At 38.9% G+C, this 20,602-nt stretch overlaps 1 protein-coding gene across 1 annotated transcript in view; it reads left to right on the top strand.

The window, feature by feature from the left end:
* AP-2mu (adaptor protein complex 2, mu subunit) overlaps positions 1-20,602 on the top strand; it is a 127,089-nt gene that overhangs the window by 25,461 nt on the left and 81,026 nt on the right. The window contains exon 4 of the mRNA XM_067141479.2: positions 15,419-15,637. Within this exon, the coding sequence (XP_066997580.1) occupies positions 15,419-15,637 (219 nt within the window). The remainder of the gene's footprint in view (positions 1-15,418; positions 15,638-20,602) is intronic.

Here is a 20,602-nt window from a genome sequence, read left to right as displayed (position 1 = left end):
AATAAGCAAAATTGTAACTGCCTGGCATTACACAGACAAAAGGCAAAGTTTGCAGAAATCTAAAGCCGGTTATACAAATGTGCAACTGAAAAGAGACAGTTATGATGTGCGGCCATGAGTGAAATGTCTAAATTACGAGGTGTAATGCAAACCATAGATGTTCACGAGCTTTTGATCAAAATGACTTAATTTATCAAGTTGCACGACATCTCGTAATCAATTATGAAGAACAAGATGGTTAATTTCCACAGATTTATCAGTTTGAGCCAGAAAAATTCATATGTACCCTTGCTCATTAGTATTGCAGAATGGATGCCAGTATATTTTGAAAAGCTGGTTTAGTGTAGAGTAATAACAAAGGTTACGATGCGCAAGGTCTTCTACTACTTCAGGATTTCCTTCCTTCTTATGGGGTGTGAAAGCCCAGTCCCTAAGCCAGAGGAATTAACCAAACGCGAGTGGCAGCCCATGTGGCCAAAGGATATCATGCATATATTACTGCTCCGTTATTACCCTCATAACACTACTAAGGGTGACAGTCTGTTGTAAATCTTAGCTGCCTCATCCCCAGGCCATCATGCCAGCAGTGGGGGGGGGTGATGTCGCACCACAGCTAACACAGGATTGAGGGACATACAGAGATATCTCCAGACATGAACATGGCACTTGTCAGTGCTCGAAGAGAACCTGGATTTGTCACTAAAGACTACCCAGTTCCAGTCTTCAGCTGTCCAGTTTTCTTGTTCCCTCACTACTGAAAACAAAGGAGACAATGGGCGGGTGTCAGTGGCATGATACGTAATAGGTGCTGCGCTGTTTGTAACGTACTTTCAAACCAAATCCTTTGTGTATGTTAATTCCAGTGTACCACAGGATTCCAACTTAGGATATCCTTTTCTCTGTCTTAACAACCTGCATCGGATTATTAAACATTCAGTGGCATTACCTGGCTCTGAATGGCAGGTGACGAAAAAGTTGTTCTGCATGTGCTTCTCGGAGGATCCAACAATAGTCTTTTCTGGTGGTCAGTCACGGGTGTCCTGAGCCAGATCACAATATGTGCATACCCTCATGCATCCAGTGCTTACAGCTCGCCCTGACAGTCTGGTCAGAATGGTGTAGTAGCTGGTAATTCACCGAAATGGATTCATTCTCCAGAATTCTAATCAATCAATCACTACTGATCTGCATTTAGGGCAGTCGCCCAGGTGGCAGATTCCCTATCTGTTGTTTTCCTAGCCTTTTCTTAAATGATCGCAAAGAAATTGGAAAATTATTGAATATTTCCCTTGGTAAGTTATTCCAATCCCTAACTCCCCTTCCTATAAATGAATATTTGCCCCAATTTGTCCTCTTGAATTCCAACTTTATCTTCATATTGTGATCTGTCCTACTTTTAAAGACACCACTCAAACTTATCGTCAACTGATGCCCTCCCATGCCATCTCTCCACTGACAGCTCGGAACATACCACTTAATACCAAATGGGAATCGACATCTATAACGTACCACTTAATCAAGCAGCTCATCTCCTTTCTTCCAAGTCTTCCCAGCCCAAACTTTGCAACATTTTTGTAATGGTACTCTTTTGTCGGAAATCACCCAGAACAAATCGAGCTGCTTTTCTTTGGATTTTTTCCAGTTCTTGAATCAAGTAATCCTGGTGAAGGTTCCATACACTGGAACCATACTCTAGTTGGGGTCTTACCAGAGACTTAAATCCCCTCTCTTTTACATCCTTACTACAACCCCTAAATACCCTCATAACCCTGTGCAGAGATCTGTACCTTTATTAACAATCATATTTACGTGATTACCCCAATGAAGGTCTTTTTTTATATTAACACCTAGGTACTTACAATGATCCCCAAAAGGAACTTTCACCCCATCAATGCAGTAATTAAAACTGAGAGGACTTTTCCTATTTGTGAAACTCACAACCCCGTTTATAATGCCATTGCCCACCATCCATCTCGGAACACTATCGAGGTCACCCTGCAGCCGCTCACAATCTTGTAAGTTACTACTCTGTACAGAATAACATCTGCAAACAGCCTTATCTCTGATTCCACTTTACACATCATTGATATATATAAAACAAAGTTCCAATTGTACTGCCTTGAGGAATTCCCTCTTAATTATTACAGGGTCAGATACAGCTTTGCCTACTCTAATTCTCTGAGTTCTATTTTCTAGAAATATAGCCACCATTCAGTCACTTTTTTTCCAGTCCAATAGCACTCATTTTTGCCAGTAGTCTTCCATGATCTAACCTATCAAGTGCCTTAGATAGGTCAATTGCAATACAGTCCATTTGGCCTCCTGAATCCAGGATATCTGCTATATCTTGCTGAAATCCTACAAGATGAGCTTCAGTGGAATAACCTTTCCTAAACCCAGACTGCCTTCTATCAAACCAGGTATTAATTTTGCAAACATGTCTAACATAATCAGAAAGAATGCTTTCCCAAAGCTTGCATGCAATGCATGTCAAACTGACTGGCCTTATGTCTATCACCCTTTCCTTTATACACAGGGTCTACTATAGCAACTCTCCATTCATTTGGTATAGCTCCTTCAACCAAACGATAATCAAATAAGTATTTCAGATATGGTACTATATCCCAACCCATTGCATTTAGTATATACCAAGAAATCTTATCACTTCCAGCTGCTTTTCTAGTTTTCAACTTTTGTATATTACTGTAAATGTCATGATCATAGGTAAATTTTAATACTTCTTTAGTATTACTCACCTCCCCTATCTGGACATTATCCTTGTAACCAACAATCTTTACATACTGCTGACTGAATACTTCTGCCTTTTGAAGATCCTCGCATACACCCTCCCCGTGATTCCTGGAACGTACTTCTTTGAACCTGTTTCTGCCTTGAAGTACCTATACATACCCTTCCATTTTTCACTAAAATTTGTATGACCAATTATGCTTGCCATCGTGTTATCCTTTGCTGACTTCTTTGCTAGATTCAATTTCCTAGTAGGCCTAAGTTCCTTCAATTTCTCCTTACTTTCATAACCATTTCTAACTCTTTCGTTCCAACCTGCACTTCCTTCTTAGTCTCTTTAATTCTCTGTTATAATATAGTGGATCTTTACCATTCCTTACCACCTCTAAAGGTACAAACCTATTTTCACATTCCTCAACAATTGCTTTAAACCCATCCCAGAGTCTGCTTACATTTTTATTTACCGTTTTTCAGTGATCATAGTTACTTTTTTAAACTCCCTCATGCCTGTTTTATCAGCCATATGGTACTACCTAATAGTCCTAATTTTAATACCTTCCTTTCTTTCATGTTTATTTTTAACTACGACAAAAACAGCTTCGTGATCACTAATACCATCTATTACTTTGGTTTCTGTATAGCGCTGATCTGGTTTTATCAGCAGCACATCCAAAATATTTTTTCCTCGAGTTTTTTGGATGTGTGTGCAACCCCTCTCCAACTTTAACTGGGTAAACTCTTAGATATCGTCGTAGAAGCATGCCAAACTGAAGACGAGGTTTATGCAACTGGGAACAGTCCTCTACATTCGAGTAGCCTGTTCAAGCCTTTATAAATAGGCCTAAGATACTATAACAATCATGTCCACAGCTACCCTGTGCAGACATTTCAGTTTGACTCCATTTGGCTGTCTGCACTGCGTTAATAGTGTTAATGAGGGTAATACTGGAGCAGCAATATGTGCAGGACATCCTTTGGCCACATAGACTGCCACTCGTGTTTGGTTAATTCCTCTGGCTTAGGGTACTGGGCTTCGGTGTCTCAATACTCTCCCCATCATACACCACACGACAAACACGTAATAGTGAATACGCACTCCACAAACGGCTGAAGTTAGAAAGGGCATCTGGCCATGCTTATCACATAGCTTGCAGTGGTGTCTACCGGCCTGCTAAGAGTATTCAGCCAGTGTCTTGGAAAGGACATCTTTACACAATTATAAATTACAATTCATTTCTGATAGAATGATAAGTATTCATTATGAAATTTAAGATTTGCTTACCCCAAGAGAAGGCAGAGCTCCCATGGATCACAGAGCTCCCGGACAACTCGTCCATTCTACACAGAGCCGAAGACGGTATTAAACTACCCTGCAACATGCTTCCCGAGGGTAGCCCGCGCTGGGTGGTGCAACAGGAAATGGCACAGTAAAATTAATGAGCAATGACCGGGCAGGAGTTACCTTTTGATTAATTTAAACCTAATCAGAAGTAAATTTTTAATTTGATGCTTGTCTTGTCCTTGGAAACTTCTCAAAGCTTGTATCTTGTGTAAGCCCCAGAAAGACACCTGTGGTACAGGTTGTTCCACAAATATTGAAGATAAGTTTCTACAATTTTAAATGACAAATTTACTCGAAGACCAAATACATAAACTCTTACAGCACGTCATATCCTTGCCCACTTATAATTGAGCCTGGGCTCCATAAAGAAAACTTCAACTTTTGGAGAGGAAGGAGCATACGACACAACTGGAACGTCTCTCATGCATTCAAATATTCCATCTTGACCTCTGGTTTTGCTGACATCAATGTAGGGCCGTTGCCACCAGTCACTGCCAGTACCATCTAACACTGCCTTGAAGTCCAACCATGGCAATCTGGTGAACTGATTAGAAACAGAAACGGTGAGATACTGCCCATGGATGATGCAGGAACTGCGGAAAGCTGGAACATAATACAAACCAGCAGAGCATATCCACACAAGGCTAAACCAGCAACCAAAAAGATTTGGAAGACGAAGCAACTATATGAATGAGACTTGAAGAGAAGTCACTTGATAATATTTTCTACTAAAATATAACTGTGGTGTTCTTAAAAAAATAAAATTTATAGAACTTGAAGTAATCGCTTTAATACAGGTTCAAGAAGACACTTTACAGACTTATAACTCCACAGAACTACTGCACCCTTTTCTCACTGAGGAGTCCTTCAATCCCTAGGGTAAGCAAAATTTAGAAAAGAAAACTAACCACAATTTTAGAAAAGAATTTAGAGTTTACCTCTTGGTCCATATTACAATTTAAGTGAACCTACATTTTAAGGAAAACAATAGCAAATTTTACATAACCTATAATTTAAAGAAAGAAATTAATTTACCAAGAAACATATGCCCAATGGGTTATCGTACAAATATATTACTATTCACAAAAGTACCTTTACACACAGTTTACTTCCAAATAATTTGAGCACAGCAGGTATGACAGGTCAGCACAAAAGGGAACATCCTCCAGGTAAATCAAATAACCCACACTAAACCTTCATTACCAACTGAGGTACTGCACACACATGAAAATTTACTTAAAATTTTAGGACAAATTAAGCTGGATCTTATCCCCATTAAACATTCATATTAACTTGCCAATGTAAGGTGCATATTTTTTTTTTTTTTTTTCCCTTAAAGAATGGGATGTGAAATTTTAAATGTTGCAAGTGAATTATAACTAGGGTGATAATTACAGTGCACTTTATTACATTGCAATGTTGCTCGCATGACCCTTCGAAGGACGAGCCACAGACTGGAGGTTAGCGTGTCGCTATCCACTTCATGTACATTACATAAACAATGTAATACTGATAAGTTACATTACATAGCGCGTGTCATCACACCAAACAAGAAAATACAACTTATGCCTGAATACTGAATTGATCACATTAAATTAAGTCAAGAGGCATATCCAAATGAAAATAAAAATAGTACAAGAATGCACATACCAAACTGACTCACTGATACAGAAAATGAAAAGGCATAAGTAAGACCTTCATATCAGATCACCATGCCTGTGTATCCTCCAACGAACTATACAAGGACACAATAAATTCACTCAAACACTCCAATGAGATGACTTCAAATCGAGAAGTACAAACTAAAGAAAAAGGCAAAATATGACCTTCAATACTACTTGACCTCACATCAGACTACCCTAGTATCGTACTCCCAGGAGGGTGATAAACCGTCAGCACCTTTAAGTGCTAAGTCTCAATTCACTTCCCAAGGCACCCAGGAAAAGTACAAATGATATATTTACAAAAATATTGGACAGATACAAGGCTCTGTACTGAATTTAGAAATTTCTTACTTAGCCTACAAGACCCCATTATCTAACAAATTGAATAAATTTAGATGACACGGTGATCCAGAAACTGAAAATTAGAACTGTGAAAATTAAAATAAAGGCAATTATTAAGGATTATTTAATTAAAATATTCTTGCTTAAGACCATAATGCCTGGAAATTTACTGCAAAATTTGCAATTTCGAATACATATGAAAAACAAATTTTAATGACCTGTTACGTAAATGAAATAAACAGCTCAGGGTAATGTTACAGAAACCAAACCTTTGAAGAAAACCCTCCTAGCACATAATTTTCAATAACAAATGGACAATATCCGACGTCTAACCAAGTAGGTCAAAATAGAAAAAGATTGCAAAAGAATTTAATATTAGATGAACGCCAGACTTCACATACATGAGCACAGGTGGCAGAACCATAACCTGCCAAAATTGCCGTTATGGCCTCAGTCTTACCTGATCTAATAATATGGTGAACATCATTCCGCCCTATGAGACTGCCCAAGTCCTTATATACACCCTTCCTACCAAATAGGCCTTATGAATACACAGAATGTAAGTGACAAAGAAATGGAAAATTGCAAGATTTAAAAGCTCAGCAGATGATCTAGGAAAGTTTTTGGACAGATTAGGAGACCCCATAATCTCCTATATGGTTAAACACTTTAGCAACTGACTCGAAACGTCCTAAGTAATCCCATACTTCCTCAGAATCGAACCAAGGTACAGTGGAGGACCGAAATACATGTAATGTTACAAGGTTGATAACCAGAAATTTACACAACACTGAGGCAAAACTAGACATAACAGCAAATTTTAAATGAACCCATATGAACAATAATGCCAAATGTATTTTTTTTAGTATTTAGTATTTATTTATGAACAAACAGGCTTCCCGCCCCATTACATGTTCACAAAGCAATAAGACACAATATTAATAATTATAATAAAAAATAACAATAATAATAATAAAATTAATCATAAAATAATGATAATATAATAATAATTATATTTAACTAAATAATAATATAATAATAATAATAGTGATAATTAAAAAAAATAACAAAAATTATAACAATTCTGTAGCAGTCATCGGCTCGAGGATCCAGCAAACTCATCACTTGTCGTTATGCCTACATCAACTTTCGTCACATTCATTTTCCCTGACCTACTCCCGATCAATACCAAAATATCGACAGTCAGCACTTACATTCTAACCTGCCATAACACAAACAAAAGTCCTCCACATTCACAACTATAAATAAAACAATCATAACACAGAAGAAAATAACTTGCAATCAAATTTCAACACTGGCATCTTCATTGTCCTCTAGCTTACTCTCTGCCCAAACCATAACAACCAACATTCCGCAATTGCCCTTCAATCCATCATACACTGCATTTACCAACCCGCACTTAATACAATCACCTCTCCAACTCCAAAAATTTCAGCCATAAATTAAACCATCTCATTACCAAACCATCTTCGCCTACAAAAACCAAACACTCATATACCAACACTTCTTCCACCCCCACATTTCGTTTCAATAGATAATAAAATCACCTCTCAATCACTACCATTTAATACCAACACATTAACTCATATACCACCTCTCAATCTCCCGAATTCAGTAATCAATGCTCCGTTTACATCATCTTACTAATACCAAACACAAATACAATAATACCACTTCCCAAATCTAAAATAATTCAGCAATAAATAAACCATCTACATACAAACTCCTGGATTCAGATACCACCTCTTCCCCACAATTTCCATTCCAGATCCACCTCGTATACCTTCCACAATACACCACCAAATCAAAATTTACAAAATCTAAGAATTACAAAATAACACCACTTCTCACCAAATTTCAACCATAGTCCCCAATAACTGCGACCATTTTATACCACCACTTCTCCAACACCTCATTTCAGCAATATGACACATATCTAGATACCAAGCCAGCTTCACCTTCAAATACCAAACACTCATATACCATCTCTTCACCAACAGCACATTCCAATCTCCACCATCCAGAACTCTGCTCCATCTTAACACTCACTTAGTTAGCATTAAATAAACCTCATACCAAACCAAAAGCTAATACAACTACCCTTCAATGCCAACACATCACTTCTTATACCATCTCTCCATCTCATACCACACTATCATGCTATCCTCTCTCTTACATACATAACAATTCCACCCCCTACCCCCTTGTCCACCCTCTAACTCACCCTCCATTTTACTCTCGCAGGCCTTTTTTGTTGCACATAAATACCTGTTCAATTCACCCCCTTTTTCCCCACTGTTTAATAATCCATCTCAAGATTGCTTTCTCATCCCCTCTCCCCAAAATTTTCCGATGCTCGGCACTCGATAATCCATGTCTTATTTCCCTCGTTTTCTCACAGTCTCTTAACAAATGAAATTCGTCATTCACAGCTCCACAAAGTATACACCTTGTCTTCTCCCTCCCCTGCAGCCAACCTGTATTCCTTTGCAATCCTAATATCCACCACATCATCCCATACCGTTTTGACCTATCAACGTATCTGATATTCAACCCTGCTATCTCCTCTATTTTTGTCAAAACATTCAGCGAGTTTCTCAATCTGCTTTCCTCCAATAATTTCTGCTTATGGATATCTCCAATTCTCCTTTCAAGTATCTTCATCCCTCTCACTTCTGTCTTCGACCAGACCACCCCCCACAGGTGGCCTAATCCTATCCTCTCCAAATATCCCTTTATTTTTTCTAGCCATCCACCCCTATACATGCTCCTACATTGCTGTTCATACGCTGCCTGTAATACCCTCCCACCTTGCTGTCTTTTTAAATTCATCCAGTATCTAACTATTCTCTTCACACCCTCTGATTCCAAATCCTCCCCACACATTAATTCCGCCCCTGCATTTGCCGTACACCTCGGTAAGCCCATTACTAACTTAGCAAAACTACTAACAATCCTTCTTAATTCCTCTTTTCTCGTCCAGCCCCCACACTTCTGTGCCGTACAATACCCTCCCAAAAATTACCGACCTTAACACTAACCTCAGTGTTTTATGACTGATACCCGGGTATTTGGTTAGCAGATTTCTGACTGCGGCTAGGGATGCCGATCCTCTATATTTCACCCTTTTGATCTGGTCATTCCACGTTCCTTTATCATTAAAAATAACGCCTAGGTATTCCAACTTCCTTACCTGTTCCAATCTTTCTCCCTGAATTACCCATTTACCTTCTCTCTTCTTTTGTCTACCTGGACTACTAATATTTTAGACTTGCTTCCATTAATTCTCAATCCCCATTTCCTCGCAAATAGCGTCACTGAATTTAACGCCCTATTCATCCCTCCTGAAGTTAGCGTCATCAATAACACATCTGCAAATGTCAGTCCTGGTACCTCTAAACCATTAATTACCGGCACAGCCCAATTTCCAGCCCCAAACCCCTCAAATATCGTTGATAAATAAAATAAACAATATTGGCGATAACTTACACCATTGGTTTTTTTTTTTTTTTGCTAGTTGCTTTACGTCGCACCGACACAGATAGGTCTTATGGCGACGATGGGACAGAGAAGGGCTAGGAGTGGGAAGGAATCGGCCGTGGCCTTAATTAAGGTACAGCCCCAGCATTTGCCTGGTGTGAAAATGGGAAACCACGGTAAACCATTTTCAGGGCTGCCGACAGTGGGGTTCGAACCTACTATCTCCCGAATACTGGATACTAGCCGCACTTAAGCGACTACAGCTATCGAGCTCGGTCACCCTTGTTTTAAACCCACCTTGGACTCTCCCAATTTTACACAAAACCTGACAACCCTATATATTCCTTCCACTGCCCTCAACATCTTTTCCGAAATCCCTAGCCTGCCTAATTTCTCTAATAGGGCCTCTCTATTCACCTTATCAAAAGCTTTCTCAAAATCTATTGCTGCTACATAAACCGTACTTCTAGCCATATTCTTATACTTTTGTAGAATAGTCTTTACTATTATATTATCCACTGTTCTTTTCTTTTTCCTAAATCCCCCTTGGTAATCTGACAAAATTTCATTTTCTTCCGCCCACCCGCTTATTCTGTTCGCTAACACTCCAGTGTATATTGTACTCAAGGAAACCAACAGAGATATACCTCTATAACTGTTCACACTGTTCCTGCTACCCTTCCCTTTGTATATAGGGCATATAATTCCTGTTTCCCATTCCTTTGGGTACGTCCCTCCCTCAAATATCTTATTGAATAGTTTAACTATGCCCCCTATCATTATCTCATTTTTGTTAATTTCCTTCCAAAACTTGTTATTTATACCATTACATCCCCCGGCCGACTTCGCTCTGACTCTGCTTATCACTCTCAGGATTTCCTCCCTTGTGATTTCTTTATCCAGATCATAAATTGCCACTCTCCTATTCCTCCAAATTACCTTTTTCCCCATCCCTCTCCATCCTTCTTCCCCTTTTTCCCCTAGTAATTCATCAAAGTGTCTGACCCATTGCACTTCCTCAATACTCGTTTTTTCTATATTCCTCCCACCCTTAATAATTTTATTAATCTTGTCCCAAACTCTCTCAAAATTATTTGCCTTGCAATCATTATTTATGGCTTCAATTTGTTCCTCTAACCATGCCTTTTTTGTCTCACAAATTTTCTTTTTATACTCCTTCCTCAATTCACAGAAATCTCCCTTTCTTGGCTCCCACCTTTCCTTCTATATTCTAACGCGTCCATCACCTTCCTCCGCATTCTTTCACACTCCCTATTAAACCACTCTTCTCCCTCTTATTTCTCTTTCTAGCTTTCGCCTTCTGCGCTATTATCTTTATTGGATGTAGCAGCAATTCCAAGGCTTTATCAGTATTATTCTCTTCTAACGCCCCTTCCCACCCATATTTCAGAAGTTGTAACTCCTCTTTTACTACCCTATTCCAATCCCGGCCCACCTTCTCTGACCATTTATACTTATTATAACTAACCCCTCGTATATCATTCGTCTCATCCTCCTTCCTTGTACACTCCTCTACCCCCCTTTTCAGCATAACCCTCACCGGGAAATGGTGTGATTCAATCCAATCTATTATTTCCATTCTTACAATATCCTCAATCACCCCTTCCGAACTTAAAACCAAATCTATCACGCTACCACCCTTCTCAGTAACATGTCAATTTCCCCATCCTGTCACCCTCTATCCACCCATTCAGAATATACAAATTTCCCACAGCACACATCTCTAGGAGCTTCCCTCCATAACTGTTTATAATTTTGTCCTCACTCCTTTTCAACAAACACATTCCATCCTCCCTACTATATACTGGGCTCTGTTCCCCTATTCTCGCGTTCCAATCCCCGAATAACAGTATATCCTCTTCCCCTGGAAACATTCCTCTTATCCTACCAATATCTACCAATAACTCTTCAAAAAAATATTTATTTGCATATGCTGAATTACTCGGATGGCAGTAAACAAAAGCTAGATTTATTTTCTTTCTTCCCTCATCCCCTCCCATATTCAATCTCAACCACATGGTTTCTTTCATGTCGGTCTCTATATCTTCTACCGTTTCCCTAATTTCTTCTCTAATTAGGACTATCATCCCTCCTGGAGCTCGTCCCTTATTCTTCTCTTTTCTTCTATATTTATATTTTATCACAAACCCCTTCCATGAAATCTCCCTCCCTGTTTCCAGCCACGTCTCTAAGAGTGCCACAACATCGAAACTTTCTATTACTTCCCGAACTTTCTTATTTCCTAATTTATTCCTTAGTCCCTCAATATTCACACATCCTATTTTCCAATATACTTATAACTTTCCCTCCCTCCCTTCTAAGTCTCCCCCTCTATTCTTACTTCTTGTAGTTATTGACCTATCATCCCTTATCTCCAATCCTCCTTTTTTAACCAACCTATTCCGTTCCATGTCCTCTGTATCTTCCAACACTTTAAGTACTTTTCCCCAGATGTCTTTTAAGCTCCTACTTCTTCCTTTACTCATAATTTTTTTACCTTCCTTTCGATCGGTCTCCTAGTGTCCTTTCTTGCTCACTACACCACTGCACTCAGCTCTCACCGATTCTTGCTGCTCACCCCGACTCACCCCATCACTATTTTGGTCTTCTGAATCCACACTGCACTGACCGTTCTCTTCTACGCTGATCTCCTCTCCTTCCACGTCTCCCCCCTCTTTGTTACTTCTTTCTTCTTTCCATCTTGCCTTGTCATCTCTCCTCCCTCGGAAGTAGCGCTTTCGTCCATCTCCTTTAGTTTCTCCACTGAGTGCTCCCTCATCCATCGTCCGTTTGTCACCACCAACCTCTGACCTCTTATTCGGGCCTTTAGCCCCTGATTCCTCGCTCTCCATAAGTGCCTGTTCAGGATCTTCATATTTTCACTTCCCTTCCTAAGTCTCTTTTCACTCCTACTTTCTGTCCCTGTAAATTATTACTGTTACATAACACCATATCTGCCATTAAGGTTGAAAAAAATGTTACCCTAATAGGCCTCCGACCTCTGGTTTTTCCAACTCTCTCTACATCGTCTACTTCACTGAAGTTTACCTTCATTCTGTCTCGTATGACTTCTACCACCTTGTATATAAGGTCAACCTTGTCCTCCCTCCTACCTTCCTCAACTCCATATATAAATATGGCTTTCTTCAATCTCTCCTGTCTGTACCCCTCCACTTCTTACATCTTCATCACCTCTTCTTTCAAATGTTTCACTTCCCCTCTCAATAACTCGATTTCCTTCTCATTATCCACTCTCCTGCTCGATTCCTCCGTCTTCGTTTCAAGCCATTTCTTCATGTTCCCTAACTCCTTTCTCTGCTCCTCCATCATGTCCTTTATTTCCTGCACCTTATCCCATTGACACTTTTCCTGAATTGCCTCACTCACTACCACCTTGAGTGCTGCCAAGTCCTCCATGCTAAATTTTCCGCTGGTATTTGGGCCTGGGTTTAATTCCACCCCCCCCCCCCCCCAATAACCAGCAACACCACTATTACCGTCACTACCAGCACCACTTCACTCATTATTACTCCTTCTTTTCTAATCACCCGTCGATTCTTGGTCTCCTTCTTCGCCTGCCATCTCCCAATCGCGGCCCGGTACTGCTCAATACCGACCATGTTGGCGGCACGCACTACACCACACGACCTCGCTCCTCAGCTGCTCGAGCTAGACTGAATAATGCCATATGGAATGTACTTACACAGCAAACTAGAAACTAAATTTGAAATTTGCAAAATAATTTACCAAAACACGATTTACAAAACAGAAGAAACATTCTAAAACATTATTGAAAGAATTACAAAGATGAACCTACAATTTGTTACTCTAAAATTTATCAAGATTAACAAAATCCAGTGAATCTCCATGCTGAAGACTTAATAACACGTACATGATACCGGTATGACAATCAAATTTAAAATGATATAATCTGGAAGAATACAACACGATAATTTTAAGGCATAAGGTATGCACTTGGTAGAAGTAGGTCAAGCACTTCACTGTCTTCAACAGATGTGTACGTCAGCTGTTCAAAAAATGACAAGCGTGAAGTAATGCAGGGAAGTACAGGAATTAATACAGTTCAGTGGCATAGCCGAAAGCAACAGGTGCTCATGCAGGCGATACACACATGGATCGAGAAAACTTTAAATTAATAACACCAATAAAAATTTCACACAAGACTTGCGATACGGTAAACTTATTGTGATAATATAGCTTTAAATTATTCCCTCGGTTAGCCAAAAGCTTACCACAGGGAAAATGTTTTAACGTAAATTGACAACAAACTGAAATAATGTCATGGACAGTGACTTACCATTCCCTCCAACATTCAGGTATTTACAGGTTGAAGGCAGCAAAACACTGATTCTATGTCACTGACAGAATGCCAAACACATTCAGGTGAGTTATACGGAAATAGGCAACAGTCATGAAAAACTGAAATAAACAAGCATTAGGAATGCACACATGGATCACATCTTTTGGAAGGAAATTAGGCCTACCCCTTTCGAAGTTTGTTCACAGAAACGACACACTCCTACCAGTGTAGTGGTGATTGTGTGCATTATTTAACAATTATAAAAGAAAAAAAAAATTGGAAAATTAAATAATTAAATAAAAAACCTTATCATAAAATCAAAATAAACAATGTAAAATACACGGAAACTAATGGCAGGATGTGGGCAGCGGAAGGAACCATACGAGGTTGTAGATTGAAAGACTTTTTTGGCTGAAACTTCAAAGAATAATTTAGTTAATTCCTATTTATTATTAAACATCAAAGAAAAGGAAATGCAGAACATTACCTTTAGCAAAAATACAGAAAAGAAATACAAATCCAGATGAAATGAAGTTGCAGTCTTACAATCTTACAGATACTAGTCTTCATGGAAAATACTTGTAATGTGAAGCGACCACCTAGCCAAAAAAAAAAAATTGCTAAAGGAAAATAATTCCAAATGAAGCAGTTTTACAGAGGTCAAACTTGGTGAGAAATTAAATTTAAATTACAAAACTTGGAAAAATCTTGCCTCGTGCCAAAGTGAAGACAGAGGTAAAGTCTTAACACCATCATAAATTAAAATTGATTTCTGATAGGATTGACGGGTAAACTCTTGTGACAAATTAAAACGTGAAATAAATTAAGTTACATTATGAAATTTAGGATTTGCTTACCCCAGGAGAAGGCAGAGCTCCCGGACACCACGTATGCTCTACGTGATGCCGAAGACGGAATTAAATCACCATACGACACTCGTCCCGGGCGTAGCCCGTGCTCTGTGGAGCAACAGGAAATGGCACAGCAAAATCAATGACTTGTGACTGCACAGGAGTTACCTTTGATTAATTTAAACCAATCCAATTTAAATTTTTAATTTGATGTTTGTTGTATTTTCCTTGGGAACTTCCTGAAGTCCCAGAAAAATAAGACTTGTGATACAGGATGTCCCACATATTTTGACAATAAAATTTAATACAATTTTAAGTGATCCAAAATTTACTTGAAGGCCAAATATATAAACTCTTGCGGCACACATCACAATTGTTATTTTGCTTTCTTATTTTTATTCTCAGTTTGCACTCTTATGTTTTGCTCTCTTCCATGTTCTAATTTTTTCTTATTTTCTCTTTTAACTTCATTGATTTGGTATTCTTGCCACCAAAGAAGCATGAAAAAATACAAATACAAACATCTTATGTTGAAAGTGTTAAACATTTAAGTATAGAATCCCTTAATCATTAGATTTCATGATGCCCTGGATTCCTGTATTTCTAATGCTGAAAGAATTTTTTGCAGAAATTCTTGATTTTGGATACCCACAGAACTCCGATACTGGGGTGCTGAAAACATTCATCACTCAGCAGGGTATCAAATCTCAAACCAAGGAGGAACAAGCTCAGATTACATCACAAGTGACTGGGCAGATTGGCTGGCGCAGAGAGGGAATCAAATATCGCCGCAATGAATTATTTCTGGATGTCCTGGAATATGTCAATCTTCTTATGTCCCCACAAGGTAGGTGTATACTCTTCTAAAATCGGGCGATTGATGTTATACATTGTTACAGACTGGGCAGGATATAGTGTACAATTTTTACTATTTTTCTGTGCAGAAAAATCATTGGGATAGTTTAGTAGGGTTAAATGACAGTGCTTATCATACCTCAAGATACCAAGTAGTGGTCTTTTCATAAGGATTGCAGTGCATATAGCGTAAGTCTAATTTGAAAATCCTAAATTATATAACCTGTCGACATTAAATTAAGACATTAACTTATGCTCAGGTGGAACTATCTGCTTCTAACATCATGAATGTAACAGGTTGATGAATGAATTTTATTTATGAACATGCGAGTAATTTATCGTGTTAAATTTATGTAGAGTATCTATGAGCACAAAAGCAAAGAAAATAGAACTTGGAAAATTAGAGGGGAAACTTTATTATAGGGGAGGGTCGTGCAAGGCAGTATTATTGGAGCTGTTTCTTATTGTGGTGGGTTTGCCATTTTGTATGGCAAGACCTACAAGGAGTAATCCACTTTCACTTCCTGTTGCGAGTGACGTCACCTAGTAGGGCAGTGGCCTGGAGCCCAAGGTCAGCCCCTTGGCCACTTCCCGGTGAACTCCTTTCAGGCCTTCCTGGCAGCACCAGTAATTAATAGAATGTATAAACAGAGCCTTCTCCCTACGAAAGGCATGACAGACTACTTCCAGCAGTTCAGTTTGAGCTCAGTCAGTGAGCAACATGGGTTCAGCGGAGTGCAGCTGAGGACAGTGCTGTGAAATGTGTACTGTGGTGAATACTGGATCCCCGAGTGATTTGGCCATCCGGTTAGGGTCACACAGCAGTGAGCTTGAATTCTGGAGATGGTGGATTTGAACCCCAATGTCGGCAGCCCTGAAGATGAGTTTTCCATGCTTTCCTATTTTCACCCCAGGCAAATACTTGGGCTGTACCGTAATTATGGCTGCGGCAGTTTCCTTCCCCATCCTAACCCTTTCCTATCGTATCGTTGCCATAAGACCTTTCAGTGTTAGTGTGACGTAAAGCCAGATGTAAATATATACCGGATCAGCGTGCTGCAGTGTTCACGGAGTACTGCATGTGGACTGATAGAACAGTGCACGTGAGCGATGGGGAATAACGAAAGAACGCTGCAGAGAGTGAGTGTGCTTGTGAGAACTCTGTACCTCGCATGGACTTCCGTTGCGTGACTGTGTTGTATGTGCATAAACTGTGGACTGTACGGCTGCTAAGTTCAGTGAATTGCCCTAGGGTCTGAGTGATAGTTACAGGAGTGTGTGTAGTATAACTGTTTGAGCTGATAAGTATCAGGAGTGTGAAATACTAGTGTTACTGAACTGTGAGAATGCAAAGAGGCAAAGAGAGTGAGAGCGCTATGTGGAGTATTTGTGTGGCTCTGTAATTGTATAACAATTGGTGACAGTTAATAAATTGTAGGGGTAGGTGCTACCATGTTGCACAATAAGAGTAAACAACTGCAATTATAGATAGGACATTTTGCGGGTGATGTTATACTGTTCTGAGTAACATTGTATCCATATTCTGGAAAGTCTGGGAAATCTTCAATGATGGATTTGAGGGGAAATTCTTATGCTCTATTCTGTTGTAACCCCAGGCTACTGTAGCATTTCTTTCTCAGGTATTTTTTCACAAGGAGTGCACAACAGTTCTACAATTTTTTTCATTACTTTCAAACATTTTCATGTTCTCTTTTATTTCAGTTCTAGGATGCTTGCTTGAAACTCATAAGAATGGCTAACAAGCAGTGTACATTTAATAAACTTGGCTAAACAGTGAAGTGTTTCCCGAACTGAGTGGTTGGTTGGACATATTGGTAAATGATGCAACTTCAGCATATTGTAAAGTGTGTTGTAAATCTTTCAAACTTAGTACAGTAATATGGATAAACAAGCAGTCTCTTCTCATGCTAAAGGACCTACTCATATAAAACGCATGAAAGCTAAGTCTTCCCAGCCAACAATTTCTTTCTTGGCAAAGAAAGATACCTCTACGCCAACTTCACTTGATGATATGCAGCCAAGAGTTAGCACTGCATCCACAGCTACAAAAGAATTTGCAGTGCCAGGAGAAAGTCAAAGGAGTTTGAAGACTTTCAGTGTGAATGATCAGGTTACATCGGCTGAAGCCATATGGGCTCTTCAGGTTGTCACTGGAAAGATGTCTCAACTCTTGTGATGAAAGCTCTGCAGCATTCAAAACAATGTTCCCAGACAGCAAAATTGCTTAAAACCTTAACCATGGGCAAGACTATGGCTTTCCATGTTACAAACCATGGGTTAGCCCCATATTTTAAAGAAAGTTTGAAAAATGACGTTTTTTTGTTTTGACGAATCGTTAAATTTGTCCAAACAGGACCAAACACTTGTGTGTAAGGTTTTGGGATGTAAATCTTCAAAAAGTTGCAACAAGGTATTAGAATGGTGTATTTTTAATCTGGGCAACTGCGGATCACTTATTAGATGGGTTTATACATGGACTCTCCTTACCTTCAGGAAATATTTAGTTTCTATGGATGGGCCGAATGTTAACCTAAGTTTTGTTAATGAAACGTGAAAATCATTTGCAAGTGCTAAACCTTGCAGACAAATCTCTTGATACAGGCATGTGCAGTTTGCATACAGTGAATGGAGCTATGAAAACTGGCATCTCCAAAATTGACTGGGACCTTTCTCATTTTTTCAGGTCTCTGTATAATCTGTTTAAAGATAGCCCTGCTTGATGTGCTAAATATACAGACATAACAAAGCACCACATTTCCTTACAAGTTCAGTAATAAGATGGTTGGAAAATGGGTGCTGTGTTGATCAAGCTCTTAAAATATGATCACATTGACAAATTTGAGTACACTGAAAAAAAACAACAAAAACCTTCAATACCCTGGAGAAGCTTTGACGAATCCACTACTTAAGGCAAAATTAAGTGCTTTTCAAGTATTTTGTCGGATGTTGAACCTTTCCTCAGAAGATCTGTCAGAAACCTACAGTGCCTTACCTTTTTTACATTGCTTGAAGAACTTCTGAAAAACATGATATTTGTTCCCAAAAGTTGTTAAATTTAGATTCACCGGGCAAGTTGGCTGTGCGGTTAGAGGCGCGCTGCTGTGAGCTTGCATCCGGGAGATAGTAGGTTTGAATCCCACTGTCGGCAGCCCTGTAGATGGTTTTCCGTGGTTTCCCATTTTCACACCAGGCAAATGCTGGGGCTGTACCTTAAGGCCACGGCCGCTTCCAACTGCTAGGCCTTTCCTATCCCATCATCGCCATAAGACTTATCTTTGTCGGAGCGACGTAAAGCTACTAGCAAAAAAAAAACAAATTTAGATTTACAAGATAGTGCCAATCTGCTTTCAGTGGAAAAAGTGGATATTGGTTATGCTGCCAGAGCTAACTCAAACAAGTTAATGTTTTGAAAAGGAAAAAGTTTACTTTTAAGAATGAGTTCAAAAATCTCTTGAAGTCCTCTAAAATCACATTTAGCAAGGGGTCTCACTGCCATAGACCCTAAAATGATATTGCTCAAATCCAGTTTCGCAATTAAAAGGATTGATGTTGTCCTTGAAAACTTGCACAGACATACAAGAATGTGATAAGTGCTGAAAGGGCCAAACAACAGTTCTCTCTGCTAACCGAGGAAGCTCAGAACAATGCAGGAATCAACAAACAAATTGACTTCATTTCTCAAAGAACGGATCACTTGGGATTGGATGAATTTTACTACAATCTTTTAGGAAAAGATGAGAAAAATTAAGATCTCTGGTCTGTAATGGAACTGTTCCATTTTATCGTATGGTAATGCATTTGTTGAGACAGGCTTTTCTGTCAAGCATTTACTATTAGCCACTTGTCCCAGACAATAATTTTTTATAGTGTGAAATAAGTTGGTTCGAGCAATGTTACAATCAATAGAAGTATGCTGACCTCAGACCTTAAAGAAGATATCAGTCATACCTGAAAAATAAAAAAGAAAAGCAATTGGAAGAGGAAAGGAAGAAAATAGAGAAAGGAAAATGTAATTACAGTTGAAAGATTTGGAGGAAAAACAAAAATTGAAAGAGAAAAGCAGGATACTGAAATTAAAGGTAGATTAGAAAATATAAAACTAACTTTTCGATAAATGCAAATTTTCTTTTTCATTCCTATCTGTTCCGACTGATTTGTCTGCAAATTTGAAAACTGTTTCGAATATAGACCTAGACTAACTGGAATTCGTTATATTCACCTACATTATAAACACAAGTAATTGCTTTTGATCTCAGGAGTGCTTTAAACCAAATTTAATAGCAATAGATTGCTGTGGTAAAAAAAAATTATTTTCATGTTTGAATTGCTCTAAGTTAGTTGTAACTTTGTTCCTTGGAAATAAGATAGTGTGATAGTACGTATATCACATCCTCGCACTGCATTTAGAAGTGACAGATATTGTCAGGACTCGATTTATTATTTCAGTTGTATGTTTATTCCTAATATTTTAAACTGGAAGGTCTCCATATGTGATACAGGTAATTTGTTTTTTACAAATGGGTGGAATACCTCAGAGTCCGTTGTTAGTCATGCGGACATCCAAGTTCGATGAGGTGGCCTCGTTATTGTCATGGGATTCATGAACTTCTACTCGTGATTGGATGGCCAGGATCAATCTCGACGTATCAAGTGAGAGAAGTGGGGAGCTGAGGTCTATATAGGCATGTAATCAAACTGTGAGAAGATACTGGACTTGACTTCAATCAGCAGAGGAGAGATGTAACTTTTGTGCAACGTGTTTGTGAAGTGTGATAACCTACAGCTGTGGAGTACTTGGGCACTTGGTATTGTATTGCTTGTGGTGGCTTGGTATTTTATATTGGCGAGAGCTGTGGAGTGCTGTGTTTCAGACTTTCTATAATTTATGTTCTGGAACAGGAAGTGTGTGTTGCTAAAGTGAATGTTCTTTAAACCA

This window comes from Anabrus simplex, chromosome 2, assembly GCF_040414725.1.
Source record: "Anabrus simplex isolate iqAnaSimp1 chromosome 2, ASM4041472v1, whole genome shotgun sequence".
NCBI lineage: Eukaryota > Metazoa > Arthropoda > Insecta > Orthoptera > Tettigoniidae > Anabrus > Anabrus simplex.
Note: the sequence above shows the minus strand (reverse complement) of the source record. Positions and strands in the feature narration are given on the sequence as shown.